The following is a 19,705-nucleotide window of genomic DNA, read 5'->3' on the forward strand; positions in this document are numbered from 1 at the left end:
AATTCTTCGGCGCTCAGCCTTCTTCACAGTCCAACTCTCACATCCATACGTGACCACAGGAAAAACCATAGCCTTGACTAGAGGAACCTTTGTTGGCAAAGTAATGTCTCTGCTTTTGAATATGCTATCTAGGTTGGTCATAACTTTCCTTCCAAGGAGTAAGCGTCTTTTAATTTTATGGCTGCAGTCACCATCTGTAGTGATTTTGGAGCCCAGAAAAATAAAGTCTGACACTGTTTCCACTGTTTCCCCATCTATTTCCCATGAAGTGATGGGACCGGATGCCATGATCTTCGTTTTCTGAATGTTGAGCTTTAAGCCAGCTTTTTCACTCTCCACTTTCACTTTCATCAAGAGGCTTTTGAGTTCCTCTTCACTTTCTGCCATAAGGGTGGTGTCATCTGCATATCTGAGGTCATTGATATTTCTCCCGGCAATCTTGATTCCAGCTTGTGCTTCTTCCAGCCCAGCATTTCTCATGATGTACTCTGCATATAATTTAAACAAACAGGGTGACAATATACAGCCTTGACGTACTCCTTTTCCTATTTGGAACCAGTCTGTTGGTCCATGTCCAATTCTAACTGTTGCTTCCTGACCTGCATACAAATTTCTCAAGAGGCAGATCAGGTGGTCTGGGATTCCCATCTCTTTCAGAATTTTCCACAGTTTATTGTGATCCACACAGTCAAAGGCTTTGGCATAGTCAATAAAGCAGAAATAGATGCTTTTCTGGAACTCTCTTGCTTTTTCCATGATCCAGCGGTTCTTGGCAATTTGATCTCTGGTTCCTCTGCCTTTTCTAAAACCAGCTTGAACATCAGGAAGTTCACGGTTCACATATTGCTGAAGCCTGGCTTGGAGAATTTTGAGCATTACTTTACTAGCGTGTGAGATGAGTGCAATTGTGCAGTAGTTTGAACATTCTTTGGCATTGCCTTTCTTTGGGATTGGAATGAAAACTGACCTTTTCCAGTCCTGTGGCAGATTCTGTAATTTTCTCCAGTCCTCTTTTGAAAACATATGCCATAATAAAATAGTTCGTACCTAATCATTTCCCACCCCTCATTTTTAAACAAATAAACTGTAACACTCCCCTAATTTATTCTCCTAAAATAAAATTTATGGATACTATCCTATGGACAGAGGAGCCTAGCAGGCTACAGTCCATGGGGTAGCAAGAGACAGACACAACTGCACCAGTACTACTACCTAGCCTGCTTAGTGCCATAATTTTAGGATCAGTATTCTAAAGTAGGATATTAATATGTAACAGAGTATTTTATAATATGTTAGTGCTCAGGCATGACTTCACAGAAAGATATGATGAAGTCAGCAGATGGTTGCACAAATGCAGATTCACTATGAACACAACGCCTGTAAATTCAGACTGATGACAGGTCACAAAGAGTTGGGCACAGGTGAAGTGACTTAGCACGCACACAGTTGTGCTACATTGATGATTCAGAGACCAGGAGTAGTGGTGACATAGATGACATGATTTTTCAAAATAGTGGATAATTCAGTATACCCTTGATTCACACAGTCATGGCGTTCTTGCAAAACCATGTGACAAATAATACTTGGTACAGCACCAACTCTGTTCATGGCGACTAAGTGTATTGTGCCGCAACCTTGCCAGTACTTAGTATGGATGACAATTTTTCCAATAGAGATGTCAAATTATCTTCGTGAACATTTTATTTACACTATCTGACTACTACTGTTTGAATATCTTTTCATATGTTTATAAATCATCTCTGCTTTTTTTGTCTGGGACGTAACCATTTATTTCTTTTAACTACTTCTGGCCTACTTGTCCTTCATAATTGATTTGTAGGAGTTTTTAATACACTCTGTGTAGTGATTTCTTGTTGGTTTTATGTCATTTTGTGGTTTTAAGTCATCTCTGCTTTTTTTGTCTGGGACGTACCATTTATTTCTTTTACCTACTTTTCTTTTGGCCTACTTGTCCTTCATAATTGATTTGTAGGAGTTTTTAATACACTCTGCATAGTGATTTCTTGTTGGTTTTATGTCATTTTGTGGTTTTAAGTCATTGTGAATCATTTGCCTTAACAGTGTGCTCATAGCTAGTATGAATCAATGTATTTACTTGGTAGAATTCTGTTTACTGTATTCTTCCCTGTATCTTCTAATTTAATTTCTAATAGGTCTAAATGGAGGCTATCAAGATGAGTTGGTAGACCACCGTTTGACAGAAAGGGAATGGGCTGATGAATGGAAACATCTTGATCATGTAAGAATTCTACAGTGTATAATTTTCCTAACTACTTACTACTTTTCATCCTAAATATTACTGAGAGTAAGAGTGTATATGCTTGAAGTGAACTTAACCAGAGCTCCAATGTCTTTGCAGTAGTAGCTGATTTATCTCCTACTCCCCAAGCTAAAGTGTGAAGAATAAGTCCCAAATCTTTGTGGTGGGTTTTCATTTTAGGTCATAACCAAGTGAAACTCTGTAGTATAATGGTAAAAAATATAGGTTTATGAGTGTTAGGTCCCAGCTTTGCCACATCCTACCTTGGCAATGGTAGGAAGATAGAAAAATTAAGTCTAAAAATGGTGAAGGAACTTGCCCATTACCATTTTTAGGCTTAATTTTTATATATTAAAAAAACTAATGCTATGTTTGAATTTACAGGGGAGTTAGAATGATGTACAAGGTGCTTGTCACAGGGCCTGGTATAGTAAATGGAGCTTTTCTAAATACAAATGAGAATTAGTACACTGGCACAGAATGTAAACCTAAATTCTCTGCTCCACTGGAAAAGAGAGTTTCCCCTCTCACTTAAAAGTGAAGAGAGGATGTAATAGTTCCTTAAAATATACATACAGTAGCTTCTCCTTTCTGAGTGATGTTGTCTCTGAACCTAATTTCTCTGATTGCTTTCTTACATAAAGCTGCTCTGGGCAAAGATTATACTGTGCTTTCACCATACTCTGAAGAATCATATTATAATGAGACTGGCTGCTTCAACCATGAAGAATCCAAAAAATACTAGTTTGAAATCTTAAAAAAAAGAAAAGTATGTGTATATATTTAGAGAGAAACAGTAAGATAGGCTTTCCAATGTAAACTCTGTTGCTAAATCCGTAAGATTCTCAAGCCTTTACTCTGTGTATTTTGTTTACCTCTCCTCGATATTCAATGTTGATTGTCTGTATGTCCTTCTTCTGTGGCTCCACCTGACCTCCTGCCTGGCTCAGGCCCTTAACTGCATTATGGAAATGGTAGAGAAAACAAGGCGCTCCATGGCAGTCCTGCGGCGCTGTCAAGAATCTGACCGTGAAGAACTCAACTACTGGAAAAGACGATTCAACGAAAACACAGAGATGAGGAAAACAGGGAGTGAGTTGGTCTCCAGGCAGCACAGTCCTGGGAGCGCAGATTCTCTCAGCAATGGTAAGGGGAGAGTCTTTTTAGTGGGCAAGGGAGGCTTTTTATATGTATCTTTTGTTCTTGTTGCTATTTTTTATATTTGAGGCTTTTTATATTTTTCTTTAAAAGGAAGATGGTACTTGATTGTGGAATTATAAAGACCTTGGGAATCATGAACAGTAAATCACAAAACATGTCACGAACTTGGTCAGTATCTGATATGTTCAAGAAATGTTGTCTTCCCCACATAGAATGATTTTATTCTGTTTTATTCTGTTTTCAACTCTATACTGTTTATAAGTATGGGGTGATGTTCAGAGAGTGTTTGAACGTTAAATTAAGCCTGCTGCTAAGTCGCTTCAGTCGTGTCTGACTGTGCGACACCATAGACGGCAGCCCACCAGGCTCCCGTCCCTGGGATTCTCCAGGCAAGAACACTGGAGTGGGTTTCCATTTCCTTCTGCAAAGCATGAAAGTGAAAAGTGAAAGTGAAGTCGCTCAGTCGTGTCCGACCCTTCGCGACCCCATGGACTGCAGCCTACCAGGGTCCTCCACCCATGGGATTTTCCAGGCAAGAATACTTACTAGCTGAATGTATTTGGGACATCTCATGTATATCACATTCATTCATTCCTTATAGTAGCCCTCAAAATATTCACCTCAGCTTCCGTCTGCTTTTCCCCATTCCCTGTCTAGAAAAATAGCATTTATCAACCTCTGCCTGGACGAAAAACCAAGTAGTTTTACTGTACCAAGCTGGGTCGTCCCTTCCTGCCTTTTCCCATACTCCTGAAGCAGTAGAGATGAAAATTGTTGAGCTCTCAATCCAGGATATATCCAGGATACCACCTGAAACTATTCCTCCAAAAATGTTCCCTTGCATTCACCTAGTGGCTGAAAAAGTGTCCTGTCCAAAGGCATGGCTAAATGAGGGGCCACCTGTGATCAGACTGTTTCACCTAGAATTCTAACAAAACAATTGTTAGATTGATAACCCACGATTTAGAGGTGAGGGGGGGATCACCTCCCATATGCCTTCCTTGTGGTATCTGCCACATCTGGGTAGGATGTGCCTTTAGGCATATGTGTCCTAACACAGGAAATAAACCATAAAGTGGAAAGACATGGAGGAAGGGAATCCCTGGGCTACTTGGGAGGATCCCAAACAACAGTGGGACTTTCCAGGCTGAAATAGCCTGGAAAGTAGCCAGTTCAGACTAGAATAGCCCAGAAGCTGGCTGGAGATTTCTTCAAGAAAAGGGAATTTATAATGTATTGACACCACAGGAATAGAGTTTGAGATTGAATTTGAAATAATTACAAATTCAATTATAATTATTGATGTAACAGAATTTGAGTATATTTATTTGGGGGAGGGGAAGAAGGAAATTTTTATTATGTCTGGTGGGCTGAAAAAAGAATGAAATTCCTTCCCACTGAAAAGTTTAATCAGTTAATAATGCTTGCAACTGAAAGATCAAGGTGTACCAATATTGAAAGAATCAGCTGAAAAGGACTTTACCATTGTTACAGCAGAAAGTATATATATGTGTACATACATGACCTACAGAGAGGTGATGCTCCTAGTGTGGTTTGGGAGACCTTAACTGTGAACAGTGGGTTCTAGGCCAGGCACTTCTCTTCAGTCATTAATCCTGGATGCCCCTCAGAACCCATCTAAGGACCTTTGGAAAACTCCCGATGCCATGGCCCCAGCTCCAGAGGTTCTGATTTAATTTGGCTGAGATGGGACCTGGTCTCCCACAGTGGAGAACCATTTCTTTTTGTTTGGAGCAACCTCATGAAGTTGTTTTGTTTTTTGTTTTTTAACAGTCAAACTGTATGGCTCATTGTAGAAAATACAGAAACATATAAAGAATTTACTAGTTCATCATCCCACACTGAAGAGCTTTGGAATGTATCTGAGAATTCTGTATTACAACTTTCTGTTGATTTCTTTGAAAACATAACTGTGTATTAAACATGTTTCTCATATTGAAGATTTTATAAACAACATTTTAATGACTATACAATATTCCACCATGTAAATATACTATTATTTTTTTAAGCCATTCTTATTGTTGAACTAAAGGTTTTTTGCTTATTTTTTGTTTTATGGTAAGTGATATAATATATAAAATCTTTATAGGTGGGAATTTTTCCTTCAGGATACCCTTAGCTGTAAATTAATGAGTTATGGATACAGGCGTTTTGTTCACTTGATCTTGTTTTGTTTAATGGATGAGATAGTTAATATGGGGTCAATCTAACATTTTATTTGTAGTTTTTCCTTGAACTTGATCCCTTCCCAGGGCACAATAAATTTCATCTATATTCAAATTTTATGTGTTTGTATATTAGCTATCCAACTTTAAATTCTCCAAATAGTTTAAATTTTCCTACCATCAATTGATACCCATCCTTTGCCTGTTAAAATGAAATAACTATCATATGATAATTTTGTTAATACTTAAATATTATACTCTTAGGTATTATAGTCTTTCTGACTATGTTAGTTATCACTTTTGGTAATAATAGTTGTATGGACTCTTACTGTGTTCCTGCCAGTGCTAATAAGCCTTTTATATGTGTTTTCAAGCCTGCCCATGGAGATAATAGGAACTGCCATTAGATTCATCTACAGATGGCAAAACTGAGGCTTAAATAAGTTAGAAACTTGGCATAAATAGTCCTACAGCTTATTAAGTTTATTCCAGACCAGCATACATGCTTAGCAATTAGGATAGCTTCCCAGTGTAATATCAAACTTAATTATTATAGCTTCAGAATGTGTTTTAATATCTGGTAATATTAGATCCCCTTCATTTTCTTGGGTGTATCATTTCTTTTTTTTTTTTTAATGGAATTTAAAAGAATGAACTGCGTTGCAAAAATGTCAAGCAGTACAGAAACATATAGAATGTGGAAGTCTTCCCTATCCCACTTTTTACCTCCTCCACTTATTAGCAAATTAGTGTTCCTAAGAAATTTTGTATGCCTATGCTTAAAGATAATTTGTTTCTCAATTTTTTGTTTTGAAGTTTTTTAAACACGTAGAAGTACTAAGAGAGCAACAGCACAGTGACCAGGCACGTGCCCTGTGCCTCAGGTCACCATTAGTTCACGTTGGCCGTGTTGGCTTTCTCAAGTGCTTCATTCTGTTTCTCCTAAGAACTAGAGCATCCTCTTACAGAACCACAGTTCTTTCTGTCCTGCACTTCTGATCCAAATACTTGCATTCTCTGTCTGACCTTTGATTAATAGCTTCTGAAACTCTAGTTTTCTTAGTAAATGAGCTGAAAATTTTGACTTCTGGAAACACCATGAAGATACCACATATTTATCCGTTCATCTGTTGATGACACTTAGGTTGCTTCCATATCTTGGCTATTGTGAATAATGCTGCTATGAACGTTGGGGTGCTTATATCTTTTTGAGTTACTGTATTCATTTTCTTCAGATATGTACCCAGGCATGGAGTAGCTGGATCATATGGCAGTTTTTAGGTTTTTGAGGAACTGCCATACTGTTTCCTATAATGTCTGTACCAGTTTACATTCCCCCCAACAGTGTACAAGGATTCCCTTTTTCCTCACACCTTCACCAACATTTGTTATTTGTAGTCTTTTTGATGATAGCCATTCTGATAGGTGTGAGGTGACATATCATGGTTTTAATTTGCTTTTCTCCAATGATTAGCAAGTGAGCATTTAAAATTTAAGTGTACTATTATAACCTGATTTTATTTCTTGTCAGAATATTTTTTCCAGTAAATGAGTGTATATGTTTGAATCTTTCTAAGTGGTAAATGAGAGTTTTCCACAAAAGTAAAACATGCCAATTATAGACAGTTCTGCGCTATGCTGTTTCTCTCTCTCTCTGTAGATTCTCAGCGGGAATTCAACAGTAGGCCGGGAACAGGATATGTACCTGTGGAGTTTTGGAAAAAGACTGGTATGTCTGTCTGCTTAGGGGTCACATGTACTCACTGATTTGAGTGTAGAGTACATATTTGTGAAAAGGTGATTTTCTCATAACTCCCTCTGCAAAAAGCTCTAGGCCCCTGCTTCTCCCCCTTTAGGTGTCCCCACTTCTGGACTGCCTGTTGTGTTCCTTGCTGGTTGAGAATTTGTAGTGACTCTGTACAGTCCACCCAAGTCCTTTTCACCGCTTCTTCTGGGAGGCATTAAGTAACCGACTCTTCCCTATTTATATGCCCCATTTCTGGAAGTATAGCTTAATTCATTTCTGCCTGTCCTCATCACTGTCTTCTCACATTCCCACATTTGGTTCAGTCTGCTCTTCCTTTCACCTTCACTGTCTCTAGCTTCATCAAGACTGTTCTTGCTAGGTGTCATTTTCTACAAGAATAAGGGAGGGTAGCAACTGCTTGTTGTGGAAGGACGGGGATTATGCTAACCTCCTATTACCTTATCCAAATACTAGTCTTTTTTTCCTTCTTGCCTCCCTTTCTCAGTGAAATTAATAGTTTTGGGGTTTCTCCCTAAGAAAAAATTTATTTCTACAAAAAGATTAATACCCACTTAATTTTAAGACCATAATATAAACAAATGGACAGACACATCACGTTATGAGAAATACAGATAACTCTATTGCAAAATGTTTATTTTCACTGACAGTCAAGAAAGTACAAGATAATGCAACCCTGACCAATTAGCCCCCAAAGTCTTTAACACCTAATTATTGACAAAATTTTAGAGGACCCTGTTAATTTCACTAAATAATTCTTAATGGATTAATGATTAAAAATTAATGAATAATAATACTTAATGAATTATTAAGTATTACCACCTGTGAACACATGGGTATTTTGAAATCATTTCTCACTTGCATGCTTTTGACTCTTTCCTTTTAGAAGGAAATGATCCAGGGACTTCCCTGGTGGTCCAGTGGTTAAGACTCAGAGCTTCCAGTGCAGGGAGAACAGCTTTGATCCCTGGTTGGGGAACTAAGATTGCACATGCCGCATGGCACAGCCAAAAGAATTAAAACGAATTTAAAAATGATCGTAAAAAGGAGACTGACTGGTTTAGCGGTTGAGAAGCGGCCTACCAATCCAAGAGACATGTGTTTGATCCCTGGTCTAGGAAGGTTCCACATGCGGTGGGGGCAGCTAAGTCCGCAGATGGCAACTACGGAGCCCACGCACCCCTGAGCCCATGCTCCACAGCAAGAGAAGTCACTGCAGTCAAAAGCCTACCCACCACAACTGGAGAAAGCCCGTGCACAGCAGCGAAGACCGAGTACAACCAGAGATAAATAAATAAGTTTTTAAATAACAGTAACGATATGGAATGACTCCCTACAATCCATGGTTGTAAGGAATGATCCAGATTTAGACACAAATTGTTAAAGAAGCAGTGATATAAAAAAGGGCTACACCAAAGCCTTTGACTGTGTGGATCACAACAAACTGTGGAAAATTCTTCAAGAGATGGGAATACCAGACCACCTGACCTGCCTCCTGTGAAATCCGTATGCAGGTCAAGAAGCAACAGTTAGATCTGGATATGGAACAACAGACTGGTTCCAAATAGGAAAAGAAGTACGTCAAGGCTGTTTATGGTCACCCTGCTTATTTAACTTATAGGCAGAGTACATCATGTGAAATGCTGGGCTGAATGAAGCACAAGCTGGAATCAAGATTGCTGGGAGAAGTATCAATAACCTCAGATATGCAGATGACACCACCCTTATGGCAGAAAGCGAAGGAGAACTTGATGAAAGTGAAGGAGAACTTCATGAAAGTGAAAGAAGAGAGTGAAAAGGTTGGCTTAAAACTCAACATTCAGAAAACAAAGATCAGGGCATCTCATCCCATCACTTCAATGCAAATAGATGGGGAAACAATGGAAACAGTGAGAGACTTTTTTGGGCTCCAAAATCACTGCACTGCAGATGGTGACTACAGTCATGAAATTAAAAAACGCTTGCTCCTTGGAAGAAAAGCTGTGACCAACCTAGACAGCATATTAAAAAGCAGAGACATTACTTTTCCGACAACGGTCCGTCTAGTCAAAGCTATGGTTTTTCCAGTAGTCACATATGGATATGAGAGTTGGACTATAAAGAAAGCTGAGTGCCGAAGAATTGATGCTTCTGAACTGTGGTGTTGGAGAAGACTCTTGAGAGTCCCTTGGACTGCAAGGAGATCCAAGCAGTCCATCCTAAAGGAAATCAGTCCTGAATATTCATTGAAAGGACTGATGCTGAGGCTGAAACTCCAATGCTTTGGCCACCTGATGCGAAGAACTGACTCATTGAAAATCAAGACCCTGATGTTGGGAAAGATTGAAGGCAAGAGGAGAAGGAGACCACAGAGGATAAGATGGTTGGATGGCATCACTGACGCAATGAACATGAGTTTGAGTAGGCTCCAGGAGTTGGTGATGGACAGGGAAGCCTGGCATGCTACAGTCCATGGGGTCACAGAGTCGGACACAGCTGAGCGACTGAACTGAACTGGAGCAAGGGAAAGGCAACCTAGGAAATGCCCACCTGTCAATGAATGATTATGTGAATTTACACTGTGGCACCACGGAATATTATCTTACCATTAAAACTAATTTGGAAAACTACATAGCACTTCAGAAAAATCTTTGCAGTTGGCAGTGGGGAGGTGTATATTATATTACCAAGACATAAAGTAGAATTATGGGAAATGAAAATAGTTATCAGCATCACCCTTGACATTTGGGGTGAAAGCTTTTCTTGGCTGGAGCAATATGATGGAAAGTTCTAGGTTGGCAGCCTAGAACACTGTGTGAACCCCCTTTGAGCCTCGGCCATGTGCAAGAACCAGGCAGTAAGGGAGTTCCCTTAGGCTTCACGGTTGTCCAGTCTTGTGGACTCGGAAGGAACATCATTCACGCTGGGACCCAGGACTGAGGCTCAGGTGCATACCGTATGTCACCTGGAGTATACTTCCTGTGTAAACTAAGCAGGGTTTGATGGGAAGAACTGATCAGGATCCAGCTGGGGTAATGGCAGCTGGGGTTTTTGTAGCCCAGAGCACCTAGCAACCTTCCCAGAACTATATCTTCAGGCAACATTTCTCCACTGAGTTCAGTCTTCTGTACCTAACTGCCTCCTGGTGATTGGTACCTGGATGCACCTCAGCCTTCTTGCTTACCTCCACACCAGCATTTTGCTCATTATCTGTTTCAGTGCACAGCACTTCCATCTTCACCTCCAGACCCTTAGGTGCACCAGCCTCATTCTATCTCACCCCCTCCTCTGTGTTACTTGCTCCCACCTACATTCAGAATCTCTACTTATCAGCCAGATTATTGACCAGCTTCTCAGTTGGTGTCTCTGCCCTCACTCTTTTCATTGTGTGTAGATCCCTTTAGGGTTTCACATTTTCTTTAGAAGAAGGGCCAAATTCCTTAGCGTGAAATGCAAGACTAGAAGATTCCTTTCCACCAACCATCTTAACCATGACACATTTTCCTGATCCTCCTCTGCCACCTACAGACCTGACCACCTTTCCCCTTGGAATTCTTGTCCCTGATAATGACAAGTATCATATCCCCTCAGCCACACTTACACTTGATCACGGTTGTGAAAATATGTTACATCTCAGTCGCCAAGGTCTCCTCAGCACCTTGCACAGTGCTGACAAGTGATTGGTCTGCAGACCCAACAAATGATCGCATGAATAGACAAGTGAAGATAAAAATAAAAGTGAACGCCATTGTCATAAGTATTTTTAGAAGAAAAATCATGTTTCACCTCTGTCCCTTCTTTGAAATGATGTGGAGTAGGAGGGGAGAGATTTCTTGGCCAGTTGATTTTACTGTCACTTTCTTCCAGAAGAAGCTGTGAATAAGGTGAAAATTCAGGCCATGTCAGAAGTACAGAAAGCTGTTGCTGAGGCAGAGCAAAAAGCCTTTGAAGTGATTGCAACCGAGAGAGCTCGAATGGAGCAGACAATAGCGGACGTCAAGCGGCAGGCTGCAGAGGACGCCTTTCTCGTCATAAACGAGCAGGAAGAGTCAACAGAGGTCAGAGCGCTGGGGGCTGGGGCTGAGGGGACCAAACCCACTGCTTTCCTCTCAGGTGCTGGGCAGTAAGAGCCAACAGTCCTCTCTTGAACTAGAGAATTATAATTTTTATTCAGTTCCAGAGAGGTTTGTTTCTCAATTATTATATTCTTACATATTGGCTCATTATATGGGTTTAAGTTACGAGAAGTCTCTCTCAATTTTGGGGAACTACGTGACAACAGTGACCACCACTGCCTGAGTGGTGCCACACACAGAGCTCAGCGTGTGTGTGGTCTCTGTGATCCTCACAGGGGGATGTGGGTGTTGTTGGAATCCGGCTTTACCAGTGAGGAAACTGTGATTTTGGGAATTTAACTGACCTAATCCCACATCACTGAAGCCAGAGAAAGGCAGTGCAGGGTCCTGCAGTATCCAGTCTGTTTACAAAGAGGCTAGTTATTTCATGGATTGAGGGGATAGATCCGGAAGGCCTGCCTGACTGCCCTGGGACATGGTGGTGCTTTGTACTACTATGAGGAAAAAAATAATTAAAAGGCACATGACAGAAACATCCTAACAGCCCTTTCAAATGTAATGAAATTTTTCTTTAACTTTGATTTCAGTTACTTTTCAGGTTTAAGGCAAACTTTTAAGTCCTGAAACAAGCCTGTTTCTATAAGTAGGTAAACCCCATGTACTCTCTGGGATATTCCTAAGGTTATAAAGAACTGAGCTTTTTTGTTGGTGGTGGTTTGTTTTTTAAACGACAGAAATTTTATTGTCTCATCCTCCTTAAATCTTTTTCAAAGAACAGTGTTAAGCATGATGATGTGAAGATGAACATGCCTATCATGTGGCCATTGAGAAAGGATGTGGGCAAGTCCTGTTGCAGCCTTTCCAGCTGAATTGGAAGAAAGTAGTTCCTCTGACTCTCCCCTTTCCCTTCTCCTCTCCTATTTGTTTCTGTTGTGTATTGGATTCATTATAGCCACCCATATCAATATCTATATTCAGGGCACAAAGTGACTTGCAGGTGAGGCACACATTGGCATCCATCCCTGCAAACTTTCCTTCCAAAACAAGGCAGGATAGCAGGGCGTATGCTCTGAGTGAGTTTATGTTGGACCAAGAGGGCTGGTTTCCTCCAGTTCACTCAGAAAGTTCTGCTTGATATCTAGAGGTAACCCCTGGAGTTTTTCGGTCATCCTGTGAAAGGTAGTTCGGTAGAGCAGAAGGAGCCCAGGAGCCCTGAGCACTCGTCCCAGTTCCCCTCACACTAGCAGCGTTCCCTTCAGGGGTCAGCTCCCTCTCTGTATAGTGGGTGGGTAGCAGCCCCTGTCCTGCTGGGCTCATACTTTTTAAGGAAGATACAATTAGATCACAGTTGTGGAAGTGTTTTTAAACTGCAGTGCACTGTTCAGACAGAAAGGATTTTCTTAATGTTGTTAACACCATCGGTGTGGCAGCTCCTACTCTTGCAGAACAGCTGCCTCCTCTGAGGCGAGACCCAAGCATCTCCCTTGGAATGACATCTCAGGTAGAGGTCCCCTTCTGTCCCCAGCCTAGATTTCCTGGCAAACGTGATGGGCTAGCAGTTGAGTGTAAGATAAGAATCATTTCTCCTTGGAGCCAGGTTTGAAATAAGGTCAGGAAACTTTGGGATGGGCTCTGGGTCATTCTGATACAGGTGTTCCCCAGGCTACACGTGGAGTAGTAACTGACATAAACTGATGGCCCCTGCTTGTCAAAGGATATTCTGGAATACCATCTCTGACTTCCCTGGCCAGTAACTCAGAAGATTTATAACCTTACCCCATAAATTATAAGGCCTGTTTGGCCATGTACTTTGCTCCATCTTTGAGGAATGCTGATTTGAAGGGTGATGACCACAGTAAACCTTTCATCATGTTTCTTGGCAAAGCCTTTTGGTAAAGTCAGGGCAAAGCCACAGAGACAGGGAATGCAAATTGTCCTTTTCACCCTGGCTTCTCAGTGGTGGTCAAGGTGAAAGCACCATTGCTTTAATCCTCTGGCCCAGTTTGAGATGTTCTTGCAGACTTGGACAGAGGAAGTAGAGGCCTATGTTTCCACAGCAGCTCCATGAAACACATTCCCCACAAACAATACTGCTTGACCAAAGCATTGTCTGGAGTCAACCTACCAGAGTGTGTAATTTTCAGGAATACAGCTTGCTTAAGAATCTGTGAAGATCCTAAGAATGACTTCTGTCCCTGATTCTGGTTCTCCAGTGCTGGTGTTAGCAGGGTTGGGAAAGTCCCTGGAGTGTATTTCCTGAGAAGCCTGTAGTGTTGGAAGGGATCTTCAGTCCTTTCTGTTGCTCTTTGAAACTAAGTGTGTCCCTTGAGAATAGTAGAGCCAGGAGGCCCAGGTCCCAGGCTTTGCATAGCCACGTGATCATTTTACAAGCTCAGACAAGTCCTGCCCACTGGCCCTCAGTGTCCCGTCTATCTATACAGTGCAAGAGGTGGGGGACCTCAAGGTCCTTGTTTGCTCTTATCAGTTGTTTGTTGTTGTTGTTATTGTTGTTGTTTGTTAGTTGTTTTTACATTTGAGGAAGAGACAGCATCTTTCTTCCTTGATCATCAGGCCAGGCCTCATAATTGGCTTCTGCCATTCTGCAGAGCCTGCAGGGGAGGGCACAGCTGGCTGATGAGATCCATAAGTGGGTCGTGGAGACCTTCGGTGTAAAACACTCGTGTGTCAGGGAGGTGAGTACCCAGGGGCAGGTGTGGGAGCAAAAAATAGGAAGAAAACTCCCTGACATAGACCTTGGGGCCTTAGGTTCTGAGGTATTACAGGGGCTCCTGTAAACAGACCGGAAGTAGTCCCATGATCCCCAGCCCACCTCTGATGGGATGTATCACTGAACGGAAAATGGGCACAGCGAGTAGCACAGCTTCCCACACTCATGGTCACCCAGCCTAGTACCCACGCAGGTGACCTTTTTTTTTTTAAAGATTTCAGGTGTTGTCAGTGAACACAGTCAAGATCATTTCTGCATTGCAAAGGGTAAGAAGGAAAACTGTCCAAGCACATTTGTGGTCTTGGAATAGCTCGCTATGATGTGGGAGCCTGGTTTGGTTTGGTCATTGAGGATTAAAATATGAGTCAAAACGAGGAGTTGTTGCCTTCAGCAGGACTTGCTCCTGCCCTACAGTGCTGTGTGCACATGTCTTCACATCCCCTCATGTCGCTGTCCCCGCAGCCCAGGGCAGGTGGTCTTCCTGTAACACAGAAGAAGTAAACAGCAGCAGCAGCAGGGCAGGCAGCACAGGCACAGGTGTGCGCAGCTCCAGAGCCCACACCCTCCCCACACGGCCCCGCCGCCTCTCCTGCAGAGGAGCTGGCACGTGATGACAGGTGTGCCCCCCAGGATCCCAGCAGCTGACCGATGCCTGTGTCTTGCAGAACTGCTGGAACTGTGGCCGCAAAGCCAGTGAAACCTGCAGTGGCTGCAACATCGCACGATACTGCGGCTCTTTCTGCCAGCATAAGGATTGGGAGCGGCACCACCGCCTCTGTGGCCAGAACCTGCATGGCCAGAGTCCCCACAGCCAAAGCCGGCCCCTGCTTCCTGGAGGGAGGGGCTCCTCAGCCCGGTCCGCCGACTGCAGCGTCCCCAGTCCAGCCCTGGACAAGACCTCGGCAACCACCTCACGCTCCTCCACACCAGCCTCTGTGACAGCCATCGACACCAACGGACTCTGAGCCCCAGACGCACTTCCCCCGGCAACCTCAGAGCACGACAGAACTCCGCACGGAAGGCTGGCTATGTGAAGCAGTGCCAGTCGCTGTTGGGTCATCATCCAGAAGAGAAGTGGAGGCAGGCAGACTTGAAGCCCCAGCCTGTCCACACACTTGTCCATTTCCCACCTGTGTGTGCACGGCCGCTGGCTGGACCTGACTCCTCCATAGCTTCCAAGCTTGTTCTTCTCCCAGCTAAAGCTGGCACGGCCAGCCACTTTTCCATGTAGACCGCCGGCTCCTCCCTGCCTTGTGAGCAAGCCGACTGTCAGGTGTGCCCAGTCAGGCTGGAAGCAGCTCACCCCTTCACCGTCTGCTGCTCCAACGTCCTCCCGCAACAGAGGCCTAGAGACTGATAGCAAGCTGGGAAGGAGGGCTGTCTCCCACAGGGAGTGGCTCCTCTGGCCCCTGAACAGTTCCCTGAGCCCATTTCCACCCTCAGCAGGTGCCACTGATTAGTCCCTGGGGACTTGGGCATGCAGAAAGCAGCACTCAGGACACCCTCGTCGGCCCTGCCGTTCAGACGTAAGATTTTCAGAAACCACAGGAAGAAGTCACCATTTCAGTAAAAACACCCATAATAAAAAATAAAACTTCCACCAAGCATCACAGATCATGTTGGACAAGATTGTCCAGCCTGGCTGGCTGTTTTAGTTTGGGACCCATTTTTTTTCTCTCTCTCTTTTTTGATTTTGCTTATGCAGAAAATAGTTTTCAGCGCATGGATTGGTCTGAGGGAGAATGAGACTCAATTATGGATTGTCTCTTCTCTCTGAGCATGTTGGCCAAACTAGTGTCATCACATTATTGAATGGATCATCTGTTGGAAATGCAGAAACTTTTGTCACCACTTGGCTCTTTGCACAGTCGTCTTGTTCCGTGTCCTTTTATTCTCAGACCACGCATGTCCAGATCACTGGGTGGATCTTCTTCCCGTGGTCTCTGTCTGGCGCCTCTGAAGCCATAGTTGACCCATAGGATGTGATGTGGTGTGGCTATGACTTGCCTCACCAGTCAAGGCCTGGTCACTTCTGAGCGAACCTTTTGGACCTGAAAGAATTCTTCAGACTTTGTCATTATGTGTCCTATGTCAGTTTATTATTGGGCATACAATCCTGTTTCCCTTCTCTAATTCTGTTGATACCTACCCTCTTTGAGCTAAGAAAAGTTTCCTGAAATGTGACAACCATTTGTGAGAGCCTGACCAATTTTTCTTCCTGTCTTCAGGGAGTTTTTCCAGCTGCTTACCTGATTCTCCAAACATGACACCACCTGTACTCCCTTTAAAATGTTAGGAATTGCCACACACGTTCTTCCTTGCCATTCAAGTTTTATTGGGAGCCCAAGGACCCTGACCCTCCCCCTGTCCAACTCCAAGCCTTTAGCACCCACTTGCACCAAGGAATGAGTTGGTTGGCCCTGCTCCTGCCGACCCTTGAAAGCTCAACTTTAGATGGCCATTTTCTGCACATTGCCCAGAGTGAATCGAAGGCTCCCAGTAAGGTATCAGCATAGGTACCGTTATCCTTACGTACAGGTATGTCTTACTTTAAACACTAAGTCCCAGGACCTCCCTAGTGGTCTAGTGGCTATGCTTCTGTGCTCCCAATGCAGAGAGCCAGGGTTCAATCCCCGGTCAGGGAACTAGATCCCACAAGCTACAACTAAGACCCAGAGCAGCCAAGTAAATAAATAAATAAAAACGGTAAGTCCCTAATTTATCTTACTCAAGGATTTTCTGTCTTAAACTCAGTATGAGGCATCATTAAAATACCCAGACTTCTGCTGTGTAAAGTAAGGTATACCCAGAGAAAGAATAACAGAATAGTTGCTTTATTGTTCAGCTTTCCTTTAGTTGCAGCAGTCGAGGTATCCTGCCTAACAGATGAAATCAGAACCTCAGACAGGAGTTGCCTGCGTTTCCCTGAGGAGAGATGTCCTATGAGAGGCGGTCACTGAGCCTATAAATCTGGTGGCAGCAAGAGGGTGTCTCACAGTATCCACTGGGTCTGACCTCAGCTCCCTTTTTCGTCAGCAAGTTAGATGAACACCTAGGTGTGTCCTGTAAGTCTTCAGTGGCTGAGCCAGGGTAGCTCAGGTTTTTTCGGGTTGGAATAAAGAGCCAAAGCCAACCGAATACTGTTTGTCAGACTGGATGTCAGTCTCTACAGCTATGGTTTAGGTTTAGTGTGCAGGTAGGTCCTAGCTGACTTTTGTGGACTGTGGATCCAATGACAGCTTTATTTTCAGAATTTCTGTAATGCTGTTCTAAACTGCTTTAGAACAGCTCACGTGCCACCCAGAGGCCAAGCTAAAGATTTCCGCAGTGTTCCACATTGTGGTTCAGATCTCAGGCCTGGTGCTGTATTCATTTTGGTCAGTTTCACATGTCGGTTGCTAGGGCATCTGTCCAGAACTTCCTATTTATATGTAAAGAATCCCTTTCTCCAGCTGCCTCTCTTCTGAAAGTCTCAGCTCTGGTTGGAGTTGGGAGGAGAAGGGACACTGTCTTGGAATGCAGTGAGGGGACTGGAGGGCCAGGGCTGAGTCCAGGTTCCCCACTTGTTTTCCGTGTCTGCTGATAACCATATTGATGGTGCAAATTCAGGCTCCCCCTTTCATCTAGTTAGACTTAAAGTATCTTACTGTAATCAGACTGCTTAGATGACCAACCTTTATAGTTTAAGGGGGCAAAGACAAGACATAGTGGTGGTCCTGAAGGTCTTGCCCGAGTGGTCCTGGGCTCTTCGTGTTATCCTAGGGATCAAAGGCAAGTGTGACAAGCGGTGGCACATCACTCTCCTCTGCCTAGTGAGGAATGGCTGCAGGAGCCAGAGAAGACCGGAAGTAGCCAGCATGGGAGCTGTTTTAAATGTTCTGAGGGAAGCTTTAGGGCCGGATCCTCAGAGCTTCAATCATCCTCTGGGCCCCCACTGCCTGCTCCACCCAGTGGTGAAAACAGACTCAGGTTCATTCCACCTGCTCGGAAGTGAGCAGCCCTCCTCCTGAATGTGAGAGCTTCCCCTGGGGGCATCCTTGCAGCTCTCAGGATGGGGCTCAGTCATGCCACCCTGAGGTCACAGAGCAAATGCACCTTCTCTTGGACAGTGCTGAGTCCTGTGTGTGTCTCAGTGGATTTTAGTCTGGAAACAAGACCCATCACCCTGGCAAAGGTCCATGCCTGGCGCTGGCTGCTGCAGGCCCTCTGCCGTGTAGATGACTTTTGCACATCTGGACCAGTGGCTGCACTTGGAGCTCCTCACTTGTTGGTGTCAACGTGAGCATCTTCAGCTTCTAGACAGAAAATCTACACTTCACTTTGTACAGCCTTGTCCCAAAGTCAGATGGATCCCCAGTGCTGTCTGTCACCTGCTTGCAAAGGGCAGACTTTGTGGGCAGTTCCAGAAGAGATCTCAGCAAGTGGGCTTGAAGTTCCAACAACACAATTAAAATTGTGTGGTCATGAGTTCTTCAGGATGAAAGCATGAATAATGACCACATGGCTGTTTGTCCTGGAAACTGTAGATGAGATTATGGATTGAGTAAATCATTTAAAATAGAACTCATCTTCGAGGCTTTCTTCAGAACTGATTTCCAGGCTCCCAGGACAATAGACTAAGCCAGATTTCTTAGATTTTTTTTTTTTCCTTAATCAATTTACAGAGAACTGGGTGGTAGCAGTAAGAAAAACCAAATGTAAGAAAAACCAGAGAGAAATGGACTGTTCCAGCATGGGCCAACCAGCCAGCTGTTGGGACTCCGTCTGGGGTGGGGTGGGGGGTTACTGGGCAAGCTGTTGAATAGGGCCCTTTCCAACTCTGCGTGTCTGTAGTTCTTGTGAAACCAAAATGTTGACTACCTGCCTCTTTGCCCACGTGCATTGACGTGCTCAATTCCAAAGACGATGGTGCAGGCAACCTTTTCCATCATGAGCCAGGAGAAGGTTGAGGCCTGAGGGCGGCCTTTGCCTCCCCGCTTTGCCTCCATAGCCCCAGAGATGGCGCTTCCCCTGCTACCCCATCTGGTCAGACCCACAACTGCCCAGTGTACACTCATTGATGCTTATACCAAATAGGGCATGTGCGGCTGGCGGCTGGCAGGGACAGCCCCGGGCCTGCGTTGGAGTTGGCAGAGAGAAGCGGCAATAAGCATTAGGCGGATGGCTGAAAGTGCTGTTTGGCTCAGAGGCCTTCAGTCCACTTTCACAGCTTTCCAAGTTCCTGATGAGGCTACAAAAGCTCCATCCACAGAGAAAGCCAATAATGTAAATAAATCCAAAACTGAGCTTCCAAGCGTGGTTTTTTTAAGGGGGATGATGAATGTGAAACCACCCACAGGATGCGGTAGAGTTGATTTTTTTCTGTGCTTTGTCATTTTACTCTGATAGGAACTTTTGTTACTTAACTCTGTGCATAACTTATTTAAGGTACTGTATAAATGAACCAAAACTGTTAAATATGTATTTAGTTTGTTCTACTTCAAGTAGTCAATAAAAAGGCTATATTCCTTTTCTGACTCAAGCTGGAAT

General features: G+C 43.6%; 1 protein-coding gene across 2 annotated transcripts in view; it reads left to right on the forward strand.

Moving 5' to 3' along the window:
• Positions 1-19,692, forward strand: part of CBFA2T2 (core-binding factor, runt domain, alpha subunit 2; translocated to, 2) — a 142,941-nt gene extending 123,249 nt beyond the window's left edge. The window contains exons 7-11 of one of the 2 annotated variants that reach the window (XM_010854860.1): positions 2,175-2,260; positions 3,232-3,427; positions 7,289-7,357; positions 11,240-11,430; positions 14,842-19,692. In XM_010854860.1, coding sequence (XP_010853162.1) covers positions 2,175-2,260; positions 3,232-3,427; positions 7,289-7,357; positions 11,240-11,430; positions 14,842-15,141 — 842 coding nt within the window. In that variant the 3' untranslated portion in view covers positions 15,142-19,692. The remainder of the gene's footprint in view (positions 1-2,174; positions 2,261-3,231; positions 3,428-7,288; positions 7,358-11,239; positions 11,431-14,841) is intronic. The other variant, XM_010854861.1, reaches the window with a different exon arrangement.
• Positions 19,693-19,705: the final 13 nt, after the last annotated feature.

This window comes from Bison bison, unplaced genomic scaffold (genome assembly GCF_000754665.1).
Source record: "Bison bison bison isolate TAMUID 2011002044 unplaced genomic scaffold, Bison_UMD1.0 scf7180017864352, whole genome shotgun sequence".
Classification (NCBI taxonomy): Eukaryota; Metazoa; Chordata; class Mammalia; order Artiodactyla; family Bovidae; genus Bison; species Bison bison.